The sequence below is a fragment of the Setaria viridis genome, chromosome 4, assembly GCF_005286985.2.
Source record: "Setaria viridis chromosome 4, Setaria_viridis_v4.0, whole genome shotgun sequence".
Taxonomy (NCBI): domain Eukaryota; kingdom Viridiplantae; phylum Streptophyta; class Magnoliopsida; order Poales; family Poaceae; genus Setaria; species Setaria viridis.
Genome location: NC_048266.2, coordinates 544,768 through 565,653, shown reverse-complemented (window position 1 = coordinate 565,653; position 20,886 = coordinate 544,768). Strand labels below are relative to the sequence as shown.

At 47.4% G+C, this 20,886-nt stretch overlaps 6 protein-coding genes across 6 annotated transcripts; 2 read left to right on the top strand and 4 right to left on the bottom strand.

The window, feature by feature from the left end:
- The first annotated feature begins 151 nt into the window (after nt 1-151).
- LOC117852189 (haloacid dehalogenase-like hydrolase domain-containing protein Sgpp) lies at nt 152-1,390 on the top strand. Its single transcript, XM_034734176.2, has 2 exons — nt 152-361; nt 485-1,390. Exons 1-2 carry the CDS (start codon nt 354-356, stop codon nt 1,206-1,208), a joined length of 732 nt encoding a protein of 243 aa, XP_034590067.1. The 5' UTR covers nt 152-353; the 3' UTR covers nt 1,209-1,390.
- On the bottom strand, nt 1,221-5,940 carry LOC117852187 (cell division control protein 48 homolog C). Its single transcript, XM_034734174.2, has 10 exons — nt 5,082-5,940; nt 3,788-4,401; nt 3,424-3,576; nt 3,042-3,158; nt 2,846-2,950; nt 2,600-2,665; nt 2,421-2,485; nt 2,134-2,335; nt 1,737-1,880; nt 1,221-1,613 (listed from the first exon to the last, which is right to left on the bottom strand). The coding sequence occupies exons 1-10, from the start codon at nt 5,884-5,886 to the stop codon at nt 1,566-1,568; spliced, it is 2,319 nt and encodes a 772-aa protein (XP_034590065.1). The 5' UTR covers nt 5,887-5,940; the 3' UTR covers nt 1,221-1,565.
- Nucleotides 5,941-6,073: 133 nt separating this feature from the next.
- On the bottom strand, nt 6,074-8,108 carry LOC117854200 (uncharacterized). The gene has a single exon (XM_034736505.2). The coding sequence runs from the start codon at nt 8,076-8,078 to the stop codon at nt 7,023-7,025; it is 1,056 nt and encodes a 351-aa protein (XP_034592396.1). The 5' UTR covers nt 8,079-8,108; the 3' UTR covers nt 6,074-7,022.
- A 47-nt stretch (nt 8,109-8,155) lies between these two features.
- Nucleotides 8,156-11,431, bottom strand: LOC117854198 (WAT1-related protein At3g30340). Its single transcript, XM_034736503.2, has 6 exons — nt 10,391-11,431; nt 10,205-10,267; nt 9,987-10,103; nt 8,941-9,364; nt 8,438-8,589; nt 8,156-8,299 (listed from the first exon to the last, which is right to left on the bottom strand). Exons 1-6 carry the CDS (start codon nt 10,579-10,581, stop codon nt 8,170-8,172), a joined length of 1,077 nt encoding a protein of 358 aa, XP_034592394.1. The 5' UTR covers nt 10,582-11,431; the 3' UTR covers nt 8,156-8,169.
- Nucleotides 11,432-11,642: 211 nt separating this feature from the next.
- LOC117854199 (WAT1-related protein At3g30340) lies at nt 11,643-13,923 on the bottom strand. Its single transcript, XM_034736504.2, has 6 exons — nt 13,675-13,923; nt 13,518-13,580; nt 13,290-13,406; nt 12,824-13,211; nt 12,221-12,372; nt 11,643-12,037 (listed from the first exon to the last, which is right to left on the bottom strand). Exons 1-6 carry the CDS (start codon nt 13,863-13,865, stop codon nt 11,908-11,910), a joined length of 1,041 nt encoding a protein of 346 aa, XP_034592395.1. The 5' UTR covers nt 13,866-13,923; the 3' UTR covers nt 11,643-11,907.
- Nucleotides 13,924-15,799: 1,876 nt separating this feature from the next.
- LOC117852593 (brassinosteroid-responsive RING protein 1) lies at nt 15,800-20,720 on the top strand. The gene is made up of 2 exons (XM_034734742.2): nt 15,800-17,745; nt 19,242-20,720. The coding sequence occupies exon 2, from the start codon at nt 19,735-19,737 to the stop codon at nt 20,266-20,268; it is 534 nt and encodes a 177-aa protein (XP_034590633.1). The 5' UTR covers nt 15,800-17,745; nt 19,242-19,734; the 3' UTR covers nt 20,269-20,720.
- The last annotated feature ends 166 nt before the right edge of the window (nt 20,721-20,886 follow it).

The following is a 20,886-nucleotide window of genomic DNA, read 5'->3' as shown; positions in this document are numbered from 1 at the left end:
TAATTGTTTTGTCTCACTTTTAATTCTAGCTGTGGCTGTGGAAACCGTGTTGAAAGTTGGTTTCTGGGGCTATGCAACATAAACTGAAGTCAAAGAGTCAAAAAAAATATAACAATAATATGAATGTCTTTTCAAAAAGCAGGCAGGTCAAAAAGAAGAAAAAATGGTGGAATGGCATATGGGAGTATGGGAGGTGTGTAACATGAGATGAGGGCTGCCACCAACCGCGCCAACGAATCCTCACCAACCAACCCTCTTCCTCATAGCTTCTTATATATAATAAAATCTCCAGGCAGCATCATCAGTGATCAAGATTGAGAAACTCAAGCTCACCAATTTCTTCAGAGGAAGCCATGGAAAGGTAATCCCGATGCACGATTCAGTAAACTTTCTCCAAATTCAGTTGAAAAATACTTCGTCCTCTCCTTTTCTCTCTGCAACCAACATTCCAGGTTACATATGCTGTTATCTGTATGGCTTGCAGTGCAATCGGCAGGGTGGCTCCTCTGGAAGCCGTCCTGTTCGACATCGACGGGACGATGGGCATCTCCGACCCCTTCCACCACCGGGCCACCTCCGAGATGCTCCTCAAGGTCGGTTACAACAACGGCGTCCCCATCACGCCGGAGTTCGGCATGAAGCACATGGCCGGCCGGAGCAACGAGCAGATCGGCCGCTTCCTCTTCCCGGACTGGGACCAGGCCAGGCTCGACGCCTTCTTCGCCGAGAAGGAGGAGCTCTTCGCCAGGTACGCCCGCGAGGGGCTCAAGGAGATCGCCGGCCTCACCGCGCTCTGCCACTGGGCCGACGAGCGCAGGCTCAAGCGCGCGGCGGTGACCAACGCGCCCAGGGCCAACGCCGAGCTCATGATCTCCATCCTCGGCCTCTCAGACTTCTTCAAGCTCATCGTCTCCGCCGAGGACTGCGGGCGCTCCAAGCCCTCCCCGGACCCCTACCTCAGGGCGCTCCACCTGCTCGGCGCCTCGCCGGACCACACCATCGTCTTCGAGGACTCCACCGTCGGGGTGCAGGCCGGCGTTGCGGCCGGGATGCCGGTGATCGCCATCGCCGACGAGAGCCGGGAGGGCAAGCTCACCGCCGTCGGCGCGAGCCTAGTCATCAGGGACTACACAGATCCAAAGCTCTGGTCCGAATTGGACAAACTGGACACCACCAAACCTCAAGCTGCAGAGGCCAATGGAGCATAATATACATAGCAATAGCTGTGCAACACACTGAAACATTTTTACTTGCCATATTTCATTTCACTTCACGCACAACTGTAGCTGCCCCATCATTCATGTGTGATGATGTATCTTAAAGCAAGACCAAAATTGCCGGTACAAATAAGCAAGACCAAATTTGATTGCGAGGGATCTCGCAAGACCTAGCTCTCTCGTTCTCTAAGTTAACAACTTCAGAAATGGGTATGCTTGTGGCGGTGCAAGAGGCCTGCAGCCATCTTCGTGTATAGTGACACGGCCAAAGAACCACGGAAAGCATGGTACATGCATACATTTTTCACAAGGTTCTCATACACACACCAAGACAGACATGGCGATCCATCAGTTTGATGAGTATCTTTTTGACAATGCCTCGTAATATTTAATTAGCTGCAATCAAGAAGAAAAATATCAAAGGGGTGAAATAAGTGAAGGTGGCGCACAACAGTGAGCAGAAAGTTTAGCATTGACATCAGGACAACATTCTCCAGCGGAATCAGCATTGGCCAATACCTGTTCAGATACTGATGGCTTAACCTTTGATAGAGCACGTTCAAAGTGTGAGAGCTCAATCAAACAAGAGGAACTCATGGATGATGTCCCGTGCTCAACAAAGTCCAGTCTCTCTTCCAATGCTGCCATCGCTGCTTCATTGACCTGATAAAAGAAGCACATTAGAACCATGTTTTCACGTATTCTGGAATCGCCAACTTCACATCAGCATAAGAGCACTGCTAATAATAGTTCGACATAAGTCAAATTGAATTCATCAGCTACACACATCCCAGAATAAGTAAAGCAAAAGCTCATACTAGATTAAGAAAAAATAATTCTACATTGTGCAAACTGAAGCACTGGTGCTCATTTTCGACAAATTAAAAAAGGTTCAAGAAAATATCACAGAAGTTACCAGTGATGCAAGGTCGGCACCAGTGAGGTTGTTGCACTCCTCACGGCGTGCTAGTGCTTCCAAATCGACATCAGATGAGATGGGCTTGCTTCGAGCATGCGCTTTTAATATCGAGACTCTCTCGTCCGCACCAGGTAAAGGTACATAATGTTTTTTCCCAAATCTACCAGGCCGCAGAACAGCATCATCTATCACATCAATTCTGCAAAAGAAAAGGTAAGCGGATATCAACGATCCATTCTGCGATAAATAAGAAAAAAGTAGGCTTGTCACCTACTGACAGTTACCTGTTTGTAGCTCCTATCACATAGACACCTTGGCGTTGATCGGCACCATCAAGTTCAATAAGTAACTGCAAACAGAAGAATCAGAATTAAACGGAATAGAAAAGCAACATAAAGGAAAGAACGCGTTAGATAATGTTGTTTTCTGAACAGGAAGATGTACAAACTGTGAATATTCAAACCTGATTTAGGAGACGCTCAACAACCCATCCTCCCTCTTTCCCTCTCTTTGTTGTCAAAGCATCTACCTGCCACATCATATTGAATTAAAACTTAAACGCCATATACCAAGAGACCCCAAATGACACAATAAAGTTGCTTGACTGCTTAGTTTACATGCAGCAAACATCCAAAACTTATTTCAAACGATTAATCCAGGCTCCCATCAAAATAATGCATTGTATGGCAGGCTAGACATGCTCTCTTACCTCATCAAAAAATAGGATGCATGGGGAATTTGTGCGTGCACGAGTGAATATTTTCCTCACTTCTGATTCACTCTCCCCAACATACTTGTTCAGTAGCTCAGGCCCCTAAAGAACCATAAAAAGAAATATGTTAGTGCTAGTTTGTATGATTTCAAACAATTGAAGTGAAAATATGGAAATTCAAATGTCATCGTACCTTGATATGAATAAAATTAGCCCCTGCCTCATGTGCCACTGCTTTTGCTATTAGTGTTTTCCCGCAACCTGGAGGTCCAAACAGCAGGAAGCCAGCTTGCATATTCACTCCAAATACCTTGAAAGACAAGGAAAAAAAAAGGCATGAAAACCAAGTGTAAACAATACTCAATGTATAAAGGTACATGAAAGGAGGGCTTATAGACATTAACATGTATAAAAAAAGTAAACACCATTGCTTTCTATGAACTTATGTATATTAACAAAGTGTTCTTAACTTTAAGGTGCCAATGCCCTCATAAGAAAAAACTGTAAGGTGTCAATCACAATGGTCAATAGAACACTAGATAAAAGACAGACACTAACTACAATTCAGTATTCACCTCGTAATCTTCAGGGTGCTTGATACATCGGATAATGCAGCGGTCAAACTCTTTCCTTAATGAATTAAGACCTCCAACATCATCCCATGTGACATCAGGGACAGATGAAAATCCTTCTCTTCTCAAGGATGGTTGAACCATTTTTGTTGCTTCCTTCAGCAAGTGAAATGAAGACATATATTAAAAATGGTAATCCATGGGGATCTGGTAAAATCTAATAACAGAAGAAAACTGGGTGTGGGAAATATGCCTATGTATCAAAATGCCAAGGTTTTTGGGGGTAATCCAAATACAGCTTACGCTGGATGAAACTAACGCAGAATTCTTGGACATGTGCTGTACATGAAAAAGGTGCGAACCTTACCTCAAAGTCGTACATTGTAATATGTAGGCCCTCCACCTCACCAGCATCCCAAGGTTGTCTCCACCAGTCATGCTTGCTATTTCCATTGTGTTCATGATAATACTGAGCTCTTCTTTTATCAATTATTCTCTTCATTGCTAGATTCCCTGCTTTATCCACTAGTGCCTTCAAGTCAGCACCAACAAAACCTGGTGTGGCCCTAGCTATTTTAAACAAGTCAAAATTGCCTTCAAGTCGAAGATTCTGAATAAGCATCTTCAGTATCTGTTTTCGTGCATTCTCATCTGGAACACCAAGGGATATCTCTCGATCAAACCTTCCTGGCCGTCGCAGAGCTTGGTCCACAGCATCAGGCCTATTTGTGGCTCCAATGACAATTACATAACCAGGTTTCTTTTCAGATGATTCTGCATCCAAATCACCACCACCAGGTCCAATATTCTGGTGGAATTGATCCATGCATGTCATCAATTGAGTAACTATCCGCCGCTCCATCTCTCGTTGCAGATTCTCCCTCTTGGATGCAATTGCATCTATCTCATCAATGAATACAATCGAGGGAGCAGTCCTGTAGGCCTTCTGAAACAATCCCCTGATATTTTCCTCAGAAGCTCCTGCAAGAACGCATTGTGAGGTGAGCTTCTGCATGACTCCTGAGTCCTGACAGAGAATTTATCTGTGCAGGAATGAATGTGAAACCACACAAAGAAATCATATCCTCTTTTTTGTTGGCTAAGCTGCATTTCAATCTTTAAGCACCTATTTAGTATGGTTCTGATTTCATGACTGCTAACCAGGTTTAGCAAGTGATAGTGCCTTCTTACTAACAACATATTATTGGCTTATTGAGCACCAAATATTGATAATACATAAATAGAGTTCATCCCTTGTGCAAACTATTAGCAATACCAATCTTAGCAATTAGCACAACTAGATTTATTATGTCAAATACACATCAAGGCTGAAACTAGTATTAATTTTATAGTCTCGCTGGTGATGTCTAATCAAACAAAGGATGATGCCACAGCAATTTTGCGTTGCAAGTGAAATACAGTTTAAAGCTTATATTGAAGCAACAAGATGAAGAAATAGCAGAAACTTGACCATTTGCACCTATAGAACACTAATAGCAGCTACAATATTGGCCAAGCAAGGATTAACAGTCATTTTTCTACATTTTAATTCCTTCTATGGCATCAAACATGATCAGCTGCTAAACTATTTGTCCAAATATACACGAGATGCATCAGACCTTATCCAATTTAATTTCGATGCAAGGAATCAGAGAACATACCAGATACCCCAGATACGACCTCCGGGGCCGATATCTTGTAGAATGGTACACCAGTCTCATTGGCAATGGCATGTGCAAGGGTGGTCTTCCCACAACCAGGCGGTCCGTGCAGCAGCAGCCCAGCCACAGGCCTAACCCCAAGGCGCTGCGGCAGCTCCGGATGGCACAGGGGCACAACAACTTCCATCATCAGCTCCTCTATCACCGCCTCCATCCCGCCGAGATCGGCGAACCTCGGCCCCTTGTCCCCTCGGACGATTCCTTCAGAGGCCATGGCCTCCGGCTTAGCATCTCCACCGGCGCCACCATCGGACGTGATGAGGCGGCGCGCCTTCTCAGCGGTCTCCTCAATCTCCAGCTGCTGGTTAGAGGCGGGGTTCCGTTTGGCCGTCTGCGCGGCGTAGTTGGAGCGGATCTCGGACTTGGTGACGTCGTAGGCAGGGGCTGGCGGCGGGTGGGCGACCTCGTCGGAGACGGATGTGGAGGAGGAGGTGCTGGCGTGGGCGTCGTGGCGGTGGCGGTGGCGGTGGCGGTGGCGGGAGGCGGAGGAGTCTTCTGCGTCGTCGTAGTCGCCGCCGTCGGAACCTGAGGGGGAGGAGGGGGAGGGTATCGAGGAGAGGACGCGGCGGACTAAGGCAGTGAAGGGGTCCGGCTTCTGGCGGCGTAGCTCGGGGTAGTGGACGCGGAGCGTGCTGGCGACGTCCTCGGCCGAGGCGCCGGCGCCGGCGAGGCCGCCATTCAATATGCGGCGGCGGATCCTCTTCTCGAAGTTGCCAGCTCCGCCGTGACGCGGGCGCTTCCGCATCGGCGGCTAGGGTTTTTTTCGTGGAGTGGAATCCCAATTGGCTCGCCTGAAGGGAGGAAGAAGAGGAGCGGGTCGGTTCGGCTTTTTTTGGTGGCGTCTGTCGTGGGCTTTTTTTGGCGCGGCCCATATACCAGCATTCGCTCGGTGGGCTGCTGCTGGGCCATTCATTTTATGTTTTGTTTATTTTTCCCCACTCCTCTTCCAACAAAGAAACAAGGTCCCCCTCAAAAAAAAACAAAGAAACAAGGTAGGATTACCTTGAAAAAAAAGGAAACTGGGCTAGGATGTAAAATTCTCAAATTGTAAAGAATCAGGCTCCCAAAGATTGATGGATTCACCCGCTGGTAGCTTATTAATGGATCAGACCATGATGTATGCCCAAATCAATGAACAAGAAGTAGTTAAATCAGGATGTGCCCAGCCTTTTTTTTAAATTCTTTGATGAGGTTATGTTTATGCACCAACTTGTCCTTAATTAGTGTTAGGCCAGAAAATAAGGATGACAGTACGTTTTTATTGAATATATGCGGTTCAACTGCGTTTCAGTACCATGTCGGTTGGATTGTCCGATCTTCTCGCGGTGGATCGGTTAGGGTGTTGAACTCCGGAAGTCGTTGAAACTTCCATTCCGACTCGGGTTCGTCTCCTCCCCGTGATCGAGTTTTTTTTATATATCGGTTGAATTGCGGGTGCGATATTAATAACCAGTTAACTATGCACCAAAGACCAAACTGAAAGATGAGCCACGCACCTCAGGAAACCTTTCATCAAATTTATGAATTACAAGACAGAGCATACACGGGAAATAATACTAGAGTTTATTTATGCACGCAAGACCACCATATAGGTTGAACACGTATGAGCCCTACCCTACAAACACTTTGACAAATGACAGCAGTGTCATGCATGACGACCTCTGCTAACTCTCTCTTCCTAACAGTCTAACACCTCCAGCAACAAGGCATCAAAACCTGAAGGAAGAAGGTTAAGTCATAGTAGTGGCTAGACAAATACTACTAAGATATAGCATCACCCACTCATGCATTGCAAAACCACATCATGGTCATGGTCATGGTCCTGGTTTGCACGTACGCCAACAAGATGGAATGCTCTAATAAGTGACATGAGATGAGAGATCAGGCGGCGATGCCGGTGGTGAGGCCGAGCGCGACGACGGCCATGCGTCCGTACTCCCTGTCGTGGGCGGCGACGGGTACCCGTTCCTCGCCCTTCCAGACGTCCTCGCAGCTCTCGGAGGCGCCCAGCGCCGCCTCCAGCTGCTGCGAGGCCCTGCCGTAGACGCGCGCGCGGAGGTTGTCGAGCGCGTCGCGGAGCACGTCGGCGGCGGCGCCGTAGAGCTCCAGGCAGTGGTGCAGCCGCGCCCGCGCGTGCGGCGACTCCTCCACCTCGCTCAGGTCCTCCATCCTCGCCTCCGTCGTCGCCGCGTGGTCCGCGGCCATCCGCGCCGCCGCCACCGCCAGCTTGTGCAGGTCCGCCGCGTCGCGGCTCCGCCCGCCCGACGCCAGCGACGACACGCAGTGCTCGTAGCTCACGCCCGCCTGCGCGCTCGCCGCCTTCCGGCACGCCTCCTCGATGCTCATCACCGCCTGCTGCGCGCTGCACGGCGCAGCGGCGGTGGCAAGCAGGAGGACCACCGCGGCGGCGGCCAGCATGGCGGCGGCGGTGCTCCGGCGTTCTTGTTGCATTATGGCTTCTTTTTGCTTCTCCTTGGGTTGATTTGATCCCGCTTGCTTGCAAGTGATCCTCTTTACTTTATGGCCCAGCCCGGGAGTCAGATGGTGGCAAGTTTTAGAGGCGAGGAGTTGTTCACGGAGGATGCTGCGGTACAAGTGTTCGATGGCAGAGAGCTCGCATTGGTTGAACCATTCTTCCAAGAAAGAGCTAGTGAATAGTGACCCGTTGCTATTCTTGAACATGAGCATTTTTGGCCCCACTTGCCAGCCACACGTGGTCACTAGTGGACAGTGCTGCTCTGAAATCTCAACTTTGGCAACGAATTGAACAACAACATTGTTGTGGACCAACGACCTCATTTTAATCACTTGAAGACAGCAGTTCATCATATCATTTCTTCCAATGGTCAATACATGTATAGATTGATATACAGCAGCGAGAGCCTGGAGATCATATGCACTAGCTATCACAAGCTTCAAGTTACTACTCTCAGGCATACTATGACTTGCAGTACATCTTCAGATGCAGCCCCCTCCCCCCCCCCCCCCCCCCCCCCCCCCCCCCCCCCCCACCACCAAAAAAAAAAAATCACACTTTCTCTTGCTGTTCTACCTCTGCCTGAACCGGCTTCGCCGAAGCGGCAGCCTTGGCAGCTTCCTCTTTCTTTCCCCAGAGAACCATGTAGAGTCCAAGAATCACCAGCACTGACCCTAGCACGCTGCAAGATCGACACCGAGCAGACAGTGAGATTTAGCATGGCAGTTGCAGGTAAGCAGTACTGTGCATGCATGAACTGCCATGTAAAAACCCATAATGTGGCTGCAGTCAGCAGGGAGGAGATGAGAAGCATTGTGACCTTCCGAGGTAGAGCGGCTCGTGCAGGATGAAGAGATCGATACCGGCGACGAAGATCTGGGACAGAGGGCTGAAGGCAGCCGTGAACACAGGGCCTCTCTTCTCCACACAATACGTGAGCAGCAGGTACCCCATGCCAGACGCCACTACACCCTGAAATGTCACAACACTCTGCATCAGTGCCTAAAGATTTAATTTTAATAAAAAACAGCAGCAGCGTAAGGCCTCCAATGGTACCTAGCTCTAAGCACTCTAAGAGACAACCCTTCCAATAATCTAACTTTTAGCACATAGCTCATAGTATGAATGACCTCCACACACAATCCCCACATCATCCCCACGTAATCTTGAAGTGTCGTGTACGAGACTATCTCTTGATCATGAGATAGCTCTTATTTCTCTCATATTAAAATATGAGAAAATATTTTATGAGCCAGCTAAAAAGTAACCATTGGATAGGAGGAGGCCTGAGTATAGGTGGTGTCTGCAAGAAATCAATCTTACACAGTAGACGACCGTGACGATCTCTATAGTCCCCTTGAGAGCCCACACTGCAATACTGCTCCTCTCTATCGACAGGGTCAGCGCCCCTGCCTGGACGAAGCTGAAGAGCGACATGAACGCCGTCGCCGAGTACACGGCCGGGTACTTGCTGGTGAACTTCCTCTGCAGGAGCAGCCACAGCGCGAAGCCGACGACGTTGGCGAGCATGGAGACGGAGCCCAGCACCCACCGGACGGTGCCGCCGTGCGCTCCTCCGGCTTGCCCATGGTCACTGCCGGAGGCCGCCGGAATGATGATGGATGGTGAGGTGTGGGTCAGTGCCGAACCCTTGTAGAAAGTGAGCATCATTGCGCCACCCAGGGAGATGAGTGTCCCTGAGATCTTGGCACTCCCTGACATGCTCCTCACCTCTAGGGCTTCAAACCTGAACAATTGCATTGTTGTTTTCAACTATTTTTACCAAAGGGCTCAAGTGGTATGCGGAGGGAAAAAACACAAGATCCTAAAGCGAGTGATGATTTGATGAGCGAATGTGCTGGAGACTGTTAATTGCAGCATGTGCTTTAATTTTATTTGGGACCCATTTTAAAATTCAACTAATAACTTTCTCTAGGGGAAAAAGTTGGGCTTCTTTAGGCGCTTTAGGATTTGCTACACATTTAGTTGATTTCTTTTAAGATGCCAATATGCCATAGCAGCGATAGCACTATATCAATTTCCCTTTTTTTCTTGCGGTGTGATCGTGTGAGTGCCTTGTGTCATGCGCGTTCTAATACTCCTATAACTGTTTAGATGAACTGCTGGTTAATTTGTTACTACAAGAATTATTTAATTTCACAGAACCAATTCAAACATGTATAAATATTTTCCATGGTAACTTACATAGCTCTCTACTACCTTTTTTTTTTATGGTAGCTCTCTACTACTTGATAGGTAATTGCAGTCATGCGGTATTTATGATACAAATAGATACTACAAAGTTACAATAGAGAAATTTTGCAAAAGAGCAAAGCGTTTTCAGGCTGCTGAAGAACAAGTTGGTTTACCTGAAAGCGAGTGATATCAGGAAAGTAACCACTGGAAGCATATTGGAGAAAGTTGCAGCAAATGTTGCTGTTGTGTAATCCAATCCGACGAACAATGTGTACTGAAGCAGCACAGGACTGCAAAATGCAAGTCAAAAACAAACAATTTAACCTAGGATGACTAGTACTGCTGACGTATGAAATCAAGCTGAATAAAAGGGTGTGAGTAGAATGTTTACCCAAGAATACCACTTAGGAACATGTACATAAAGATTTCAGTTGTGAACTTTGGCCTCATCTTCCTGAAAAAGTCAGTGATTATTGTATAGAAAAAGCATGGTCAGAACAACAGTGAAAAAAACACCAACGAAACGACCAGCAGTTGCTTTATTACTGTTCATTTTTCCCTTTGCTTTCACTACTACCTTTCCTTGAAGTAGGCAATGGGGCCAAGGAACACCGTAGCCACCATTTGCCGGAAAGTGATGAGGACCAGCCTGTTCATGCCCTGGTTGAGTGCCTGCTTGATCAGCGCGGTCATGATGGCGATCACAACGTTGGTGGCCACCATTGCCGCCGTCGGCATCCACTGCTCCATGCATCCCGCACTCCACATCTCAGGCAACCAGATCACCAGCAGAGCGCTGTTCCTGAGCTAACTGCGATCTGATGGCTTTGTCTGAGCAGTTTGTTCTGGTTATGTCATGGTTTTATAGGGGTACTGAGGTGCTGATGGCATCTCCAAGCATGTTCCCGACTTCGTTTCGTTTTCGCAACACGTGATCGAGAGTTGTGTTGTGACTAGGGTCTTGGGGAGAGGACAAGCTAGCTGCTACCATTGGCCGGTGCTTGTTTGCTGACTTCAGAATATTTGCAATCTGGAAGATTTGGATGTTTGAGCAACTTGCGCAACCAATTGAACAGAATAGCTCTTTAGATCATGCAGTGGAACATTTTAAAGCTCCTCCATCTTTTTATCAGTTTTGGCAAGCAGGTTGTGACTTGTGATCCTGATGCACCAATCGCTTCAACTGTAGGGCATTGGATGCTGTTTCCGCACTAAATATTGGCATGACCTCTATTTAGGGCTTATTTAAGAACATGTAGGAAAACATCTTTCCATGAGAAAGCACCAAAATCCAATGCCCACTGTCTCTTCTTTCATTAGCACAGATTGCTTTAAGTCCAAATCAAATCCAAAGCATCGATTCCCCACCCTCACAGGAGCATGGGGGTACAACCATCATGTGAAGAACATTTGTGTTGTGAAATAACTTAATTAGTGATCAATTAGTATTAGAGATAATTGTACAAGACGGACCTATCATGAAAAGGTGCGGACCTTTCATGAAGGGGCCAACCCCCAAGGCACATGATGCCCTTTGGGCATTTCCTTTCCCCTTGTATAAATATGTAACCAGACCATTCATTCAATCAACGAAGAGAATCCTCAGATTCATTCTTTCAGTCTCTCTTTCTACTTTCAACAATTTCTTCTTCTTTTCCAATTTCATGTTCAATGTGAGAGAAAAAGGCATTTTGACATGTCGAACATATGCCTCTCTTCTGTAAAATCCTAAGGCCAAGTCTTGGGGAATGTGAGATTGATAGGTTTCCATGGTGAGCCACACTTTGAAAACTAGATTATTAGAGTCCAATATCACGTTTTAAAGAACATGCTAAAAGACAAGTACTATTTTTTTAATGGAGGGAAACACAAGTACTATGTTATTTTCTTAGAGGAAACAGCACAAGTACTAATTTGCCCACAAAGAAAAACAAATACTAGCAGAATTATTATATACCATCCCCCTTAGTATTTGCATCTAGGAGTAGGAGAGCAAGCGGGAAATTCCATATGTCGTGTATCACAATCCAAGAATTGTGTATTTTGGTCCTCATGGTTTGTTTTAGAAAGAATATATTTTGTGGTTCGTCCTCATCATGATTGGACTTGCTTCTCCTTGTCCTCCTCCGCTTCCTTGGCAGATGATGATGCTTCCGAGGCATCCCTCTTCTTTCCCCACAGCAGAATATAGAGGCCCAGAATCATGAGTATGGATCCCAGCACACTGCACGGATAACAACAAAACACAAAAGTGATGCAATTTGGTCCATCCATTGCAATTCCAAAAACTCAGCTGCCATCACTTCAACGTGATTTAGATGTGCAGGTATCTTATTGTTTAGTGGTACGGAGACAACTTTGATAGCCAACAACTTGTTGAACTGATGAGTATGCTGCCGAAGCTTACCTTCCAAGATAGAGATTCTCATGGAGAAAGAAGAAGTCGATCATGGCAACCATGATCTGAATGATAGGAATGAAGGATGAAGTGAACACCGGCCCTCTCTTCTCGACGCACCATGTCATCACTACGTAGCCCACTCCAGACCCCATAATTCCCTGAAATATAAGAGAATAATATGTTTGAATGCTTGATTCAATAAGGGAAAAAAGGAATATTACCCCTTTTTTAATTCTAGTTGTGATCGAATAAATATATGAACTGGAATTCGTGGGTGGGTAATGCTTCTCTAAGAAAACATTTGTATCCGTACTTTTGCCTTTCCAGGAATTGTGCTGAGTTTTCTAGTAACTTTTCGTGGGTCAAAGCTACAGGTCTTTTAGGATTGGCTTCATGATTCTTCCTGTTTTAGGCCAAAATGATGGCTTGATTACATTGTTTAACTTTTAGAACGACCTCAGGGCAGCGTCCTTATCTGAAAAAGCTACTTTAAATTTTTCTAAGTACTGTTATTGTCATGCCTATCAAAGGGCCTTTTATCAACAGGAACAGAAGCAGTGTAAAGATACCAATAGAATGTGACAAGAGAAGTATGTAGGGCAATCTTACTGTATATAAGACTGTAACGATCTCCATTGGCCTTGTCAGAATCCACACCGAAGCTCGCCTTTGGATCGCCGCCGTCAGGCTCCCGCCTTGAAGGGAGCTGATCAGGAACATGTAAGCGGTGCTGGAGTACAGTGCCGGATACTTCTTGGTGAGCTTGGACTGAAGTAGAAGCCAGAAGGAGAAGCACAGGCAGTTGGCCAGTAATGCTAACGTGCCCAGGGTCCAGCTCTTCTTGCCTGCATGGTGATCTGGGCTCTCTGAAGGCTCAACTTGGTGTGTCAAGGCCACACCCTTGTAGAGGGTAAGGAGCATGACACCGGCAAAGGACATTAGCGTTCCAATTATCTTTGCAGCTCCTGCCTTGTTCCTTATGTTCAGTGACTCCACCCTGAATGAAGGAGCAGTAGTTTCAGACAACACAAGAAGACCAAGTGCAGGAAATGACAAGGTTTGGATACTGGAGCACCTTAGCAAGACTGCAATGAGGAAAGTGAGCACAGGAGCCATGTTGGTGAAAGTTATGGCGAATGTTGCGGTCGTGTACTGCAGCCCGTAGAAGAAGGTGTATTGAGAGAGAGCGGCGCTGGACAGAACATACGAAAATAAATGAATCAAATTAAGCAGAAACACTCCACACATAAGAAAAGATTAGCCAAGTTGTCAACTAGTATGAGCAATTGGTCTGTGAGTGTACCCAAACGCTGCACTGAAGAAGAGGTACACAAGTATCTCCAGTGTGAGCTTAGGCCTTGTGCTCCTGAAAAGAGGGGGAAATTCAGCAGTAGCATCACAGTATTTTACAGCCCAAGTCCTGAACTTTGATCATTCGCTGAAAAGTCACATCTCTGTACCGTTCTTTGAAATAGGCGATCGGAGCAAGGAAGACTGTGGCCACCAGTTGACGAAGCGTGATGAGTACTAGACGGTCGAGACCCTCCTGCAGCGCCTTCTTGATCAAGGCTGTTGTGACAGCAGAGATGAGGTCAAAGACTAGCATTGCGATCACCGGTTTCCACTCATCGATGCGCGCCATCCCCCACATTGCTGCTTCAGATATGCTAATCCTTTTGGCCCCTTCACCTGAATTGCCATAACTATGCTCATGTAATGGACTATTTATAGGTCTTTTACTTGGTAGTGCTTGTGATAAAAGAGAGATGTGACAGGATATGCGCAATTACCCTTTACCCGAAAACAAAAGGCAAAGGTGCTACTGATGAAAAAAAATATATACATATTATTCAACTGCAAAGGGCACATATGAGAGACATCCAGAATCAAATCAGCGTGTAAATGTGAAAGTGAAGAATCCTTAAACAGTCCATCCTGACATTATTTCTCTCTTCAGCACCATGAAAAGTTACTGATTAAGTTGGCAACATATTTTGACCGCGCAAATGTTTCCTTTGTCGAGAAGTTGAGGATGGAGGTGGAACATGCATGATGGAGGAAAAAAAATCAAACAAATTAGAAAAAGTAGGGAACACCCAGCTCTACTAAAATGAAGCTTATGGAAGCACTAAAAAGAGGTAGCCCCATTGTTATTTGCACTGTTTGGTGAGTGTTTGAAAGTCCTGTCTGGCCTACAAACTTGACGCCTTTCGTATCAGTGATGAGCAAGCAGTACTATTCGGGAAAAAAAAGGCACCGCTACCCAATCCAAGGGAAAGAAAGGGAATTAGTGGGGTGATCACCCACCACCTTCAATTTAATTTGTGATCACCACGCCCTCACCTGTATATACTCCTCACTCCTGCTGCATTGGTGGTGCATCAGTATCACTGGCCAGTGGTAGTGAGGGATATGCCACTGGTTCAACCCAGCGCATGAAAAATGCTCCCATCCAATTGATCTTGTACATCGTCGTACGTAAAGATGAAGCTGATAGACAAGTAGCAACCTCCAATCTCATAGAGGAACCGAGAGAGCAGTTGTCGCGATGCGCAAAGCGTGCCGTGGTGCACTGCACTTGGCTACAACTGTATTTGCAGCAAGTGGCCAAGCTGACCTGGACGACAAGCGGTAGTAGACCTAGACTGGCATAGTACTTCCACCAAAGCTGTCTGATATTTTAGCAGTTTGCAGACAGGAAGCACATTGTGTAGTGAGCACCTGCTCAATGGTCATCTTCAGTGGTTTTAGTAACTGCAAGTTAATATCCACTTGCACCCGCAGATGGACATGCATTATTATGCAGCGAGCACCTGCCAATGGTCACTTATTTCAGTGGTTACAGAGCAGCCGAGTGGCATGTTTCTACTGCGACGTTAATGGATTATCCAGAATGCAGACACGCACGATCCTGATGCAGAATTCTGGCATGGTCCGGATGCTGTGTACTCCAACAGCAATATCTTATCCATGTTTGGAGGAAGAGCTAGGTAGGCAATGCTAGAAGAAGGGAGGCACCACTCTCTGCAGAAAGATTGATGAGCACATGGAATGGAAAGCAAAGATAAAAGCTTGCAATGTGGGCATGCCCTAGCTAGCTACCAAAAGTGCTTACCCTCCCTACCGAGGATTATCGTAAAGCCTGCATTATATTATTAACAAAAGTTTTGTCTTTTGCATGCATACTAGCCTCTACTAGATTGATAGTGGGATCTGCTCTTATCATTATTAAGAGCATCTTACGAAAAGGAGACCTTTAACCGCTATGATCAACAGGCTGATGCTAGTGCGCATTGTGATTGTGAATTTGATGGTTTATTGTACGGCATGGCATGGCAGCATGGGCGAACACGATCAGATCTTATTTGCCTTTTCGATCTCTTGGAAGATGCACTGCACGCTCCTTTAATTTTCTTTTTCCTCTTGGTGTTCTTGAGAAAGAGAGAGGTTGGTATACTAGTGACATGGGCAAAAAGCACAGGAGCAGCCCAACACAGGCGCCGAACCGAAATTGGTTGGTTCCTTATATTATTGGGCTTATGTCCCGAATCTTGGGCCTGCACTTGCATGGGCTGCACATTCCGCCGAAAAAGAAAGACAGAGAAGACGGCCCATCCACATCCACCAGCAACTTTTTATTTCTCGCTCGATCCACCTGCTGATGCTGACTTGTCTACCTCGATCTAGCTGCCTGTTGAGTAAGAAATAACGCGTCGCTCCCAGGGGCGACTCGGGCGGCTCCTCAACCCGCACCGCCAGCCACCTCCCCCGATCTCCCCACCTGCTTCGCCGTTGCCACAGCCGGCTGCTGGAAGTCTGGGCCCGCGAGGACGGCGGCGGCGTGGCAAATCAGCCCAGTACCCTCTCCCTCCCCTTCTCCTACCTCTCAATTTCTAGATCTGGCGGCCATGGAGGGGAACCGTGAAGGCTGTGGCGCGGCGGCATCGGTGGCCGGCAAGGGCGGCAGCAGCTGGGTGAACTTGCGGCGGTGATGGTGGTGGCCATGCGTGGCCGCACGATGGTGAGGGCGGTGGCTGTGCGTGGAGGCACGACAACGACGGATGCGGCCTCGATCTGCATGTGTTCGGGCCGAGCTCCCTGGCGTGCAGGTGAAGGTCCTCCCCCCACGGGCACAACGAGGGCAGCGGCAAGGCCTCCCCGCGCGAGGGCGGCAGCCGGCAGGGTGGCGGTGGCGCCCCGTGGCAATGGAGGCCTACGTGAGCGGCAAAGGTGGCTGTGCGCACTGGCTCGTGGCCGTGTGCAGCCGCTCTGCCGGCGGCCCGAGGAAGCAGATCCTTTCTTCTTCACGGCAGTTTGGTAATTTTGTTCACATTGGTGGCATCTTGGCAAGGCTTACGAAGACGGCTGCGCATGGTATGGGACGTGCATCGTCATCTTTGAAGGTTGTGTGTTGTGGTGCGTGTGCAGTGACGACAGCGCGAGGACGCTCAAGCCTGAGTTAGTAGAGGCGTGGCATGGGACGCTCCTCATCGACAGAAAGTTAGGATGGTGTGCTGCTATGGTGGTGCAGTGGCTTGCGTTGGTTCCAAAGGTGTTACTGTGGCATGGAACGCACTTCGTCGATGGGAGCTGCAATGGTTGTTGTGCTGCATGGCGGTATGGCTGTTTGTGTTGATCGGTGATGGCGCGGTATGGGACACGCTTGGACGACTTTGGGGCATTGAGCGAAAGTCATTGTTCGTTGACTCAACGGACCGACGACAACGACGTCTTTGCACGTCATACTCCTCCTGTGAGGTGTCTGTCAGCTCCCCCGTATCTTAGGTTCTTCTTAGTGAAACCTTGTCCGTGTAGGACGGATGGCGTCGACGTCGATGGTGTCGTGCCCTTCTTGGAGGCGTCGTTTTCGAAGTTCTCAGGTCTTCTCTGCTCAATGTTAGTTGTTGGAAATTTATTTTGTCTATCCGGTGGTTCTAGGTCATGGCCTTAATTAACGAGCTGATGAAGAAGTCTAATGGAAGTACCTCTCATATTCGGAATTGGTTAAGCTACCCTACTTGGTGTGAAGATGGATCACCAGGAATTGACTTTACAAAGCAAGTTACGAAGGATGACTACTCAAACTGCAATTTGGAGGGATTCTTTTCTTTTTTTAAGCTACATATCTTTACAACAGTGGCTACCTTTGTAATAACTACGGTCTGATGCATCCTGTTTCGTAGGGGTCCGAAGCCGGATTTTCATAGCTGCCTCGACGAGGAGAGATCCAAGAGAGAGAAGAAGACGCTAGACGCATCGTCCATCTACAGTAGTGGTTTACTGTTGAGCGGGCATCAGTTGAGTGACTCTGTCCATGGATCGACCGCAACTGTACAGAGCCCTGATGCCGACCAGCCGGCTCCGATCCTCCTCCGATTATATGCGAGCGAAATCAGAGATTGCATACTATACTCTCTGAGCACGCATGCATGAGCAATTAATTAAATTAATGGGCGGTGCCTCACCGCCGGCCGCCGTGTAGCAACGATCACGACTGGACAGCGAAGTGTTTACTCCGTCCGTTCCAAATTGTAAGTTGTTTTAGCATTTCTAAATTATTCATCTAGATATGTATTAAAATCTGTAAACTTAAAAGTACCAAAATAGCCTCGCAATTAAACTAACGTGGAAATCCAATAACAACCCTGCTCGTACATACAAGGTGTGCTATTGGGCTTTCATGCTAGTTGGTGGCCTGGTGCAATGACACCTTGTAGTCACAGGCATCAATGCTGCCCTCCCTTTAAACAAAAGTGCACCGGGCTTTGGTCTTTACAAACCGCTTCACACAAGCTAGCTAGCCCAAGAAGAAAAAGGAACGATAGGACTAGTCTTCCTTAGCACTTATATAATTTGCTAGTTTATGTTGCACATGCAGTATGGTATGCTTGCATTTTATTTCTATCTCCTTGGCACATGCCCTATTAGCTCTAGAATTCTTAGTATATATTGCATTATTTCAATAACAAATCTATATACTCTTGTATGCATGTCATGTCCATATATGTAGTATCAAGATTATTCAGCTAGAGGCATGCAGCAGGGACTAATTTGTCTTCATCTATCTTTTATTTGCTTAATATAGTATTCTCTCCGTTCCAAATTATAATTCATTCCAATTTTCTTGGAGAGCCAAACCATTTTAAGTTTGATCAAAATTGTAGAGAGGATCACAAAGATTTATAGCACCGAATAGATATACTATGAAAATATATTTAATGAAGAAACTAATGGTAATTATTCAGTATCATGAATATTAGTACTTTATCATATAAATTTAGTTAAATTTGAGATACTTTGATTCTCAAGAAAGTACTCCTAGTTGATGAGTGAACGTACGGTCTAGTTATAAATAGACACATGCTTCCTTGCTAGCTACTGATCGATCGCATAAAACTTACACATGCATCTCACATCTGACGAATTGTCGTCATGTCCGACAAGCTTAGTTGATAGGATATGTTTTCATCCCGTGCATCGATCTAGGTTAGTGCAGTGTGGCTGATTAGATTCACATGGCATGTCTCTTTTTTGTCCCCTGCATGTAGGAGAAAGCATGCAGCATGGGCAATCGGGCATGCCCAGTCATGCAGCGTAGCTAGCAGTGCCAACTTTATTTTTCCTTTGGATTGTTGTACGTCTCCCGTCCTTAACTATTATATTATTAGCTAATAACCACTCCCTTTGTCACTTGCAATTTTTCTAATTAACACATTACTACTATTTTAAATAGGGAAAGTTATTATATGTTATAAAATCATTGTTACTTGCAACTTGAAGTCTTGTTTTGTTCTTCTATCCCCTTCTACCTGTACGTATCTCTACATCTCGACGAAATTCCTGTACGTACGTAGTTGGAACGCTGGATTGTGGCTGTTTGTTTCCTTGACTCCCACACTGTATGTGAGCGCTATTCACAGCTCTCTTGCACTGTATGTGTTATTGGAGCACATGTCCAAAAAATATTGGTTATACTTTGCTTGTGTATGTGATCGTTTGAGAAGGTGGTGAGATGCATGTGCTGCAGGTAGAGACCAGGGGAATATTTTCGTACAGGCAGAGTCAGTCAGCAGGAATCAACAGCTAGGCATCCCTCCTGCTCCTGTCCGTCCCTTGCCATGGTACCTCTCGTGTACACAAACCCAAGAGGTACACGGCGCCGATCCGCTGCTGCGAGCAAAGTGGATCGTGGAAGCAGATGGCAGACATGGCGGGCTCAGCGGCAGCGACGCAGCAGCTGATGCCGTCCACACCGACAGACACCGCACATGGAATGGAATGGAAGACGATCCGGCCGGCTACCCCATCACATCACTTCACTGACGGCCGGTCTGCATTTCTGTATAGTGGATGTTCAGGGACGCACAGTAGCGTATAGAAATGTGCTACTGCATTTCTGTATAGTGGATGTGTGTCAGCATCCTGAGCCTCCCATCACTACTTTAATGAGCTGTTTGCTCGCTGCCTGCTGCTTGTTTTCCTTTTAAAGGCCCCGCCCCGCCCCGCCCGCCAACGAGTAGATGCTTGCAGACAGCAGCAGCAGCAGCCATTGCCGCAGCAAGCAAGAGATGCTGATGGGTTTCCCCGTGGGGTACTCGGAGGTGCCCAAGCTACTGCTGCACTTGCTCTTCCTGCTCGGCCACCTGCGCCGCCTCTCCTCCTGGCTGCTCCGCCTCGCCGGCCTCGACGTCGAAGGCTCCTCCGACGCCGACCACCACCACCACCACCCGCGGTGGCAGTACAACCACCGCGACGACGACGGCGCCGCGGCCGAACGCCTCGAGAAGCACTCCCCCGCAGTGCGCTTCGACTCGCTGTCGTCGGACGGATCCGCCGCCGGCGTGGAGGCGCTGCCGCTGCCGGAGGGCTGCTGCGTCTGCCTGGGCGACTTCCACGGCGCCGCCGAGGTGCGCCGCGCCCGGGGCTGCCGCCACGTCTTCCACCGCGCCTGCCTCGACCGCTGGGCCGCGCACGGCCACCGCACCTGCCCGCTCTGCCGGACGCCGCTCCTGCCGCCGCTGCTGCTCCTGCCACTGCCGCTGCCGCCGTCGTAGCTTTCAGCAGGGAGACGACCCCAAATACTGCCTTCCTTTTGGGCTTTTTGGGGAAAAAATATTCCTCAAGAAGCACTGCAGGAGGGTGGGTCTCTGGTTTGGTGTGATTTCGAGCAACTGTAGGGGGCTCAAAGGAGCTTATGTGCTCTGCTCTGTTCTGCTCTGGTAGTGTCCCCTGCTGGGTGTCCAAAGGACCAAAAGAAAGTGACAAAAGGATAGATGCTGATCGAAAAATGTACTTAGGTTAGGGCAAGTAAATACAGGAGTAACTATATACATGATATGTAGGTGGAGCAATTTGCTCTGCTCTGCTCATTTTCTTGTTATATTTTCTTATCAATTCTTTCTTCTTTCTCTCTTTGTGAGGTTGGGGAATTGGATGCCCCCTATCTCACTATTTTGTGTTTTACTCTTACTGCTGGGATGCAGATAATATGGATGATTTACCTAAACTTTGTATGATGTCCCTGTCTTAGCTTGAAACGAGCTGCGCTTTGCTTGAAATCCATCTGTATGTCTGAAGATACTATTTTTTTTCTTGATGAAACCAAGCATTTATCTTGTCTTTTTTTTCCTCTGGAGTCGAATGTACATGTTCGGTGATGGTTTGTAGCTATG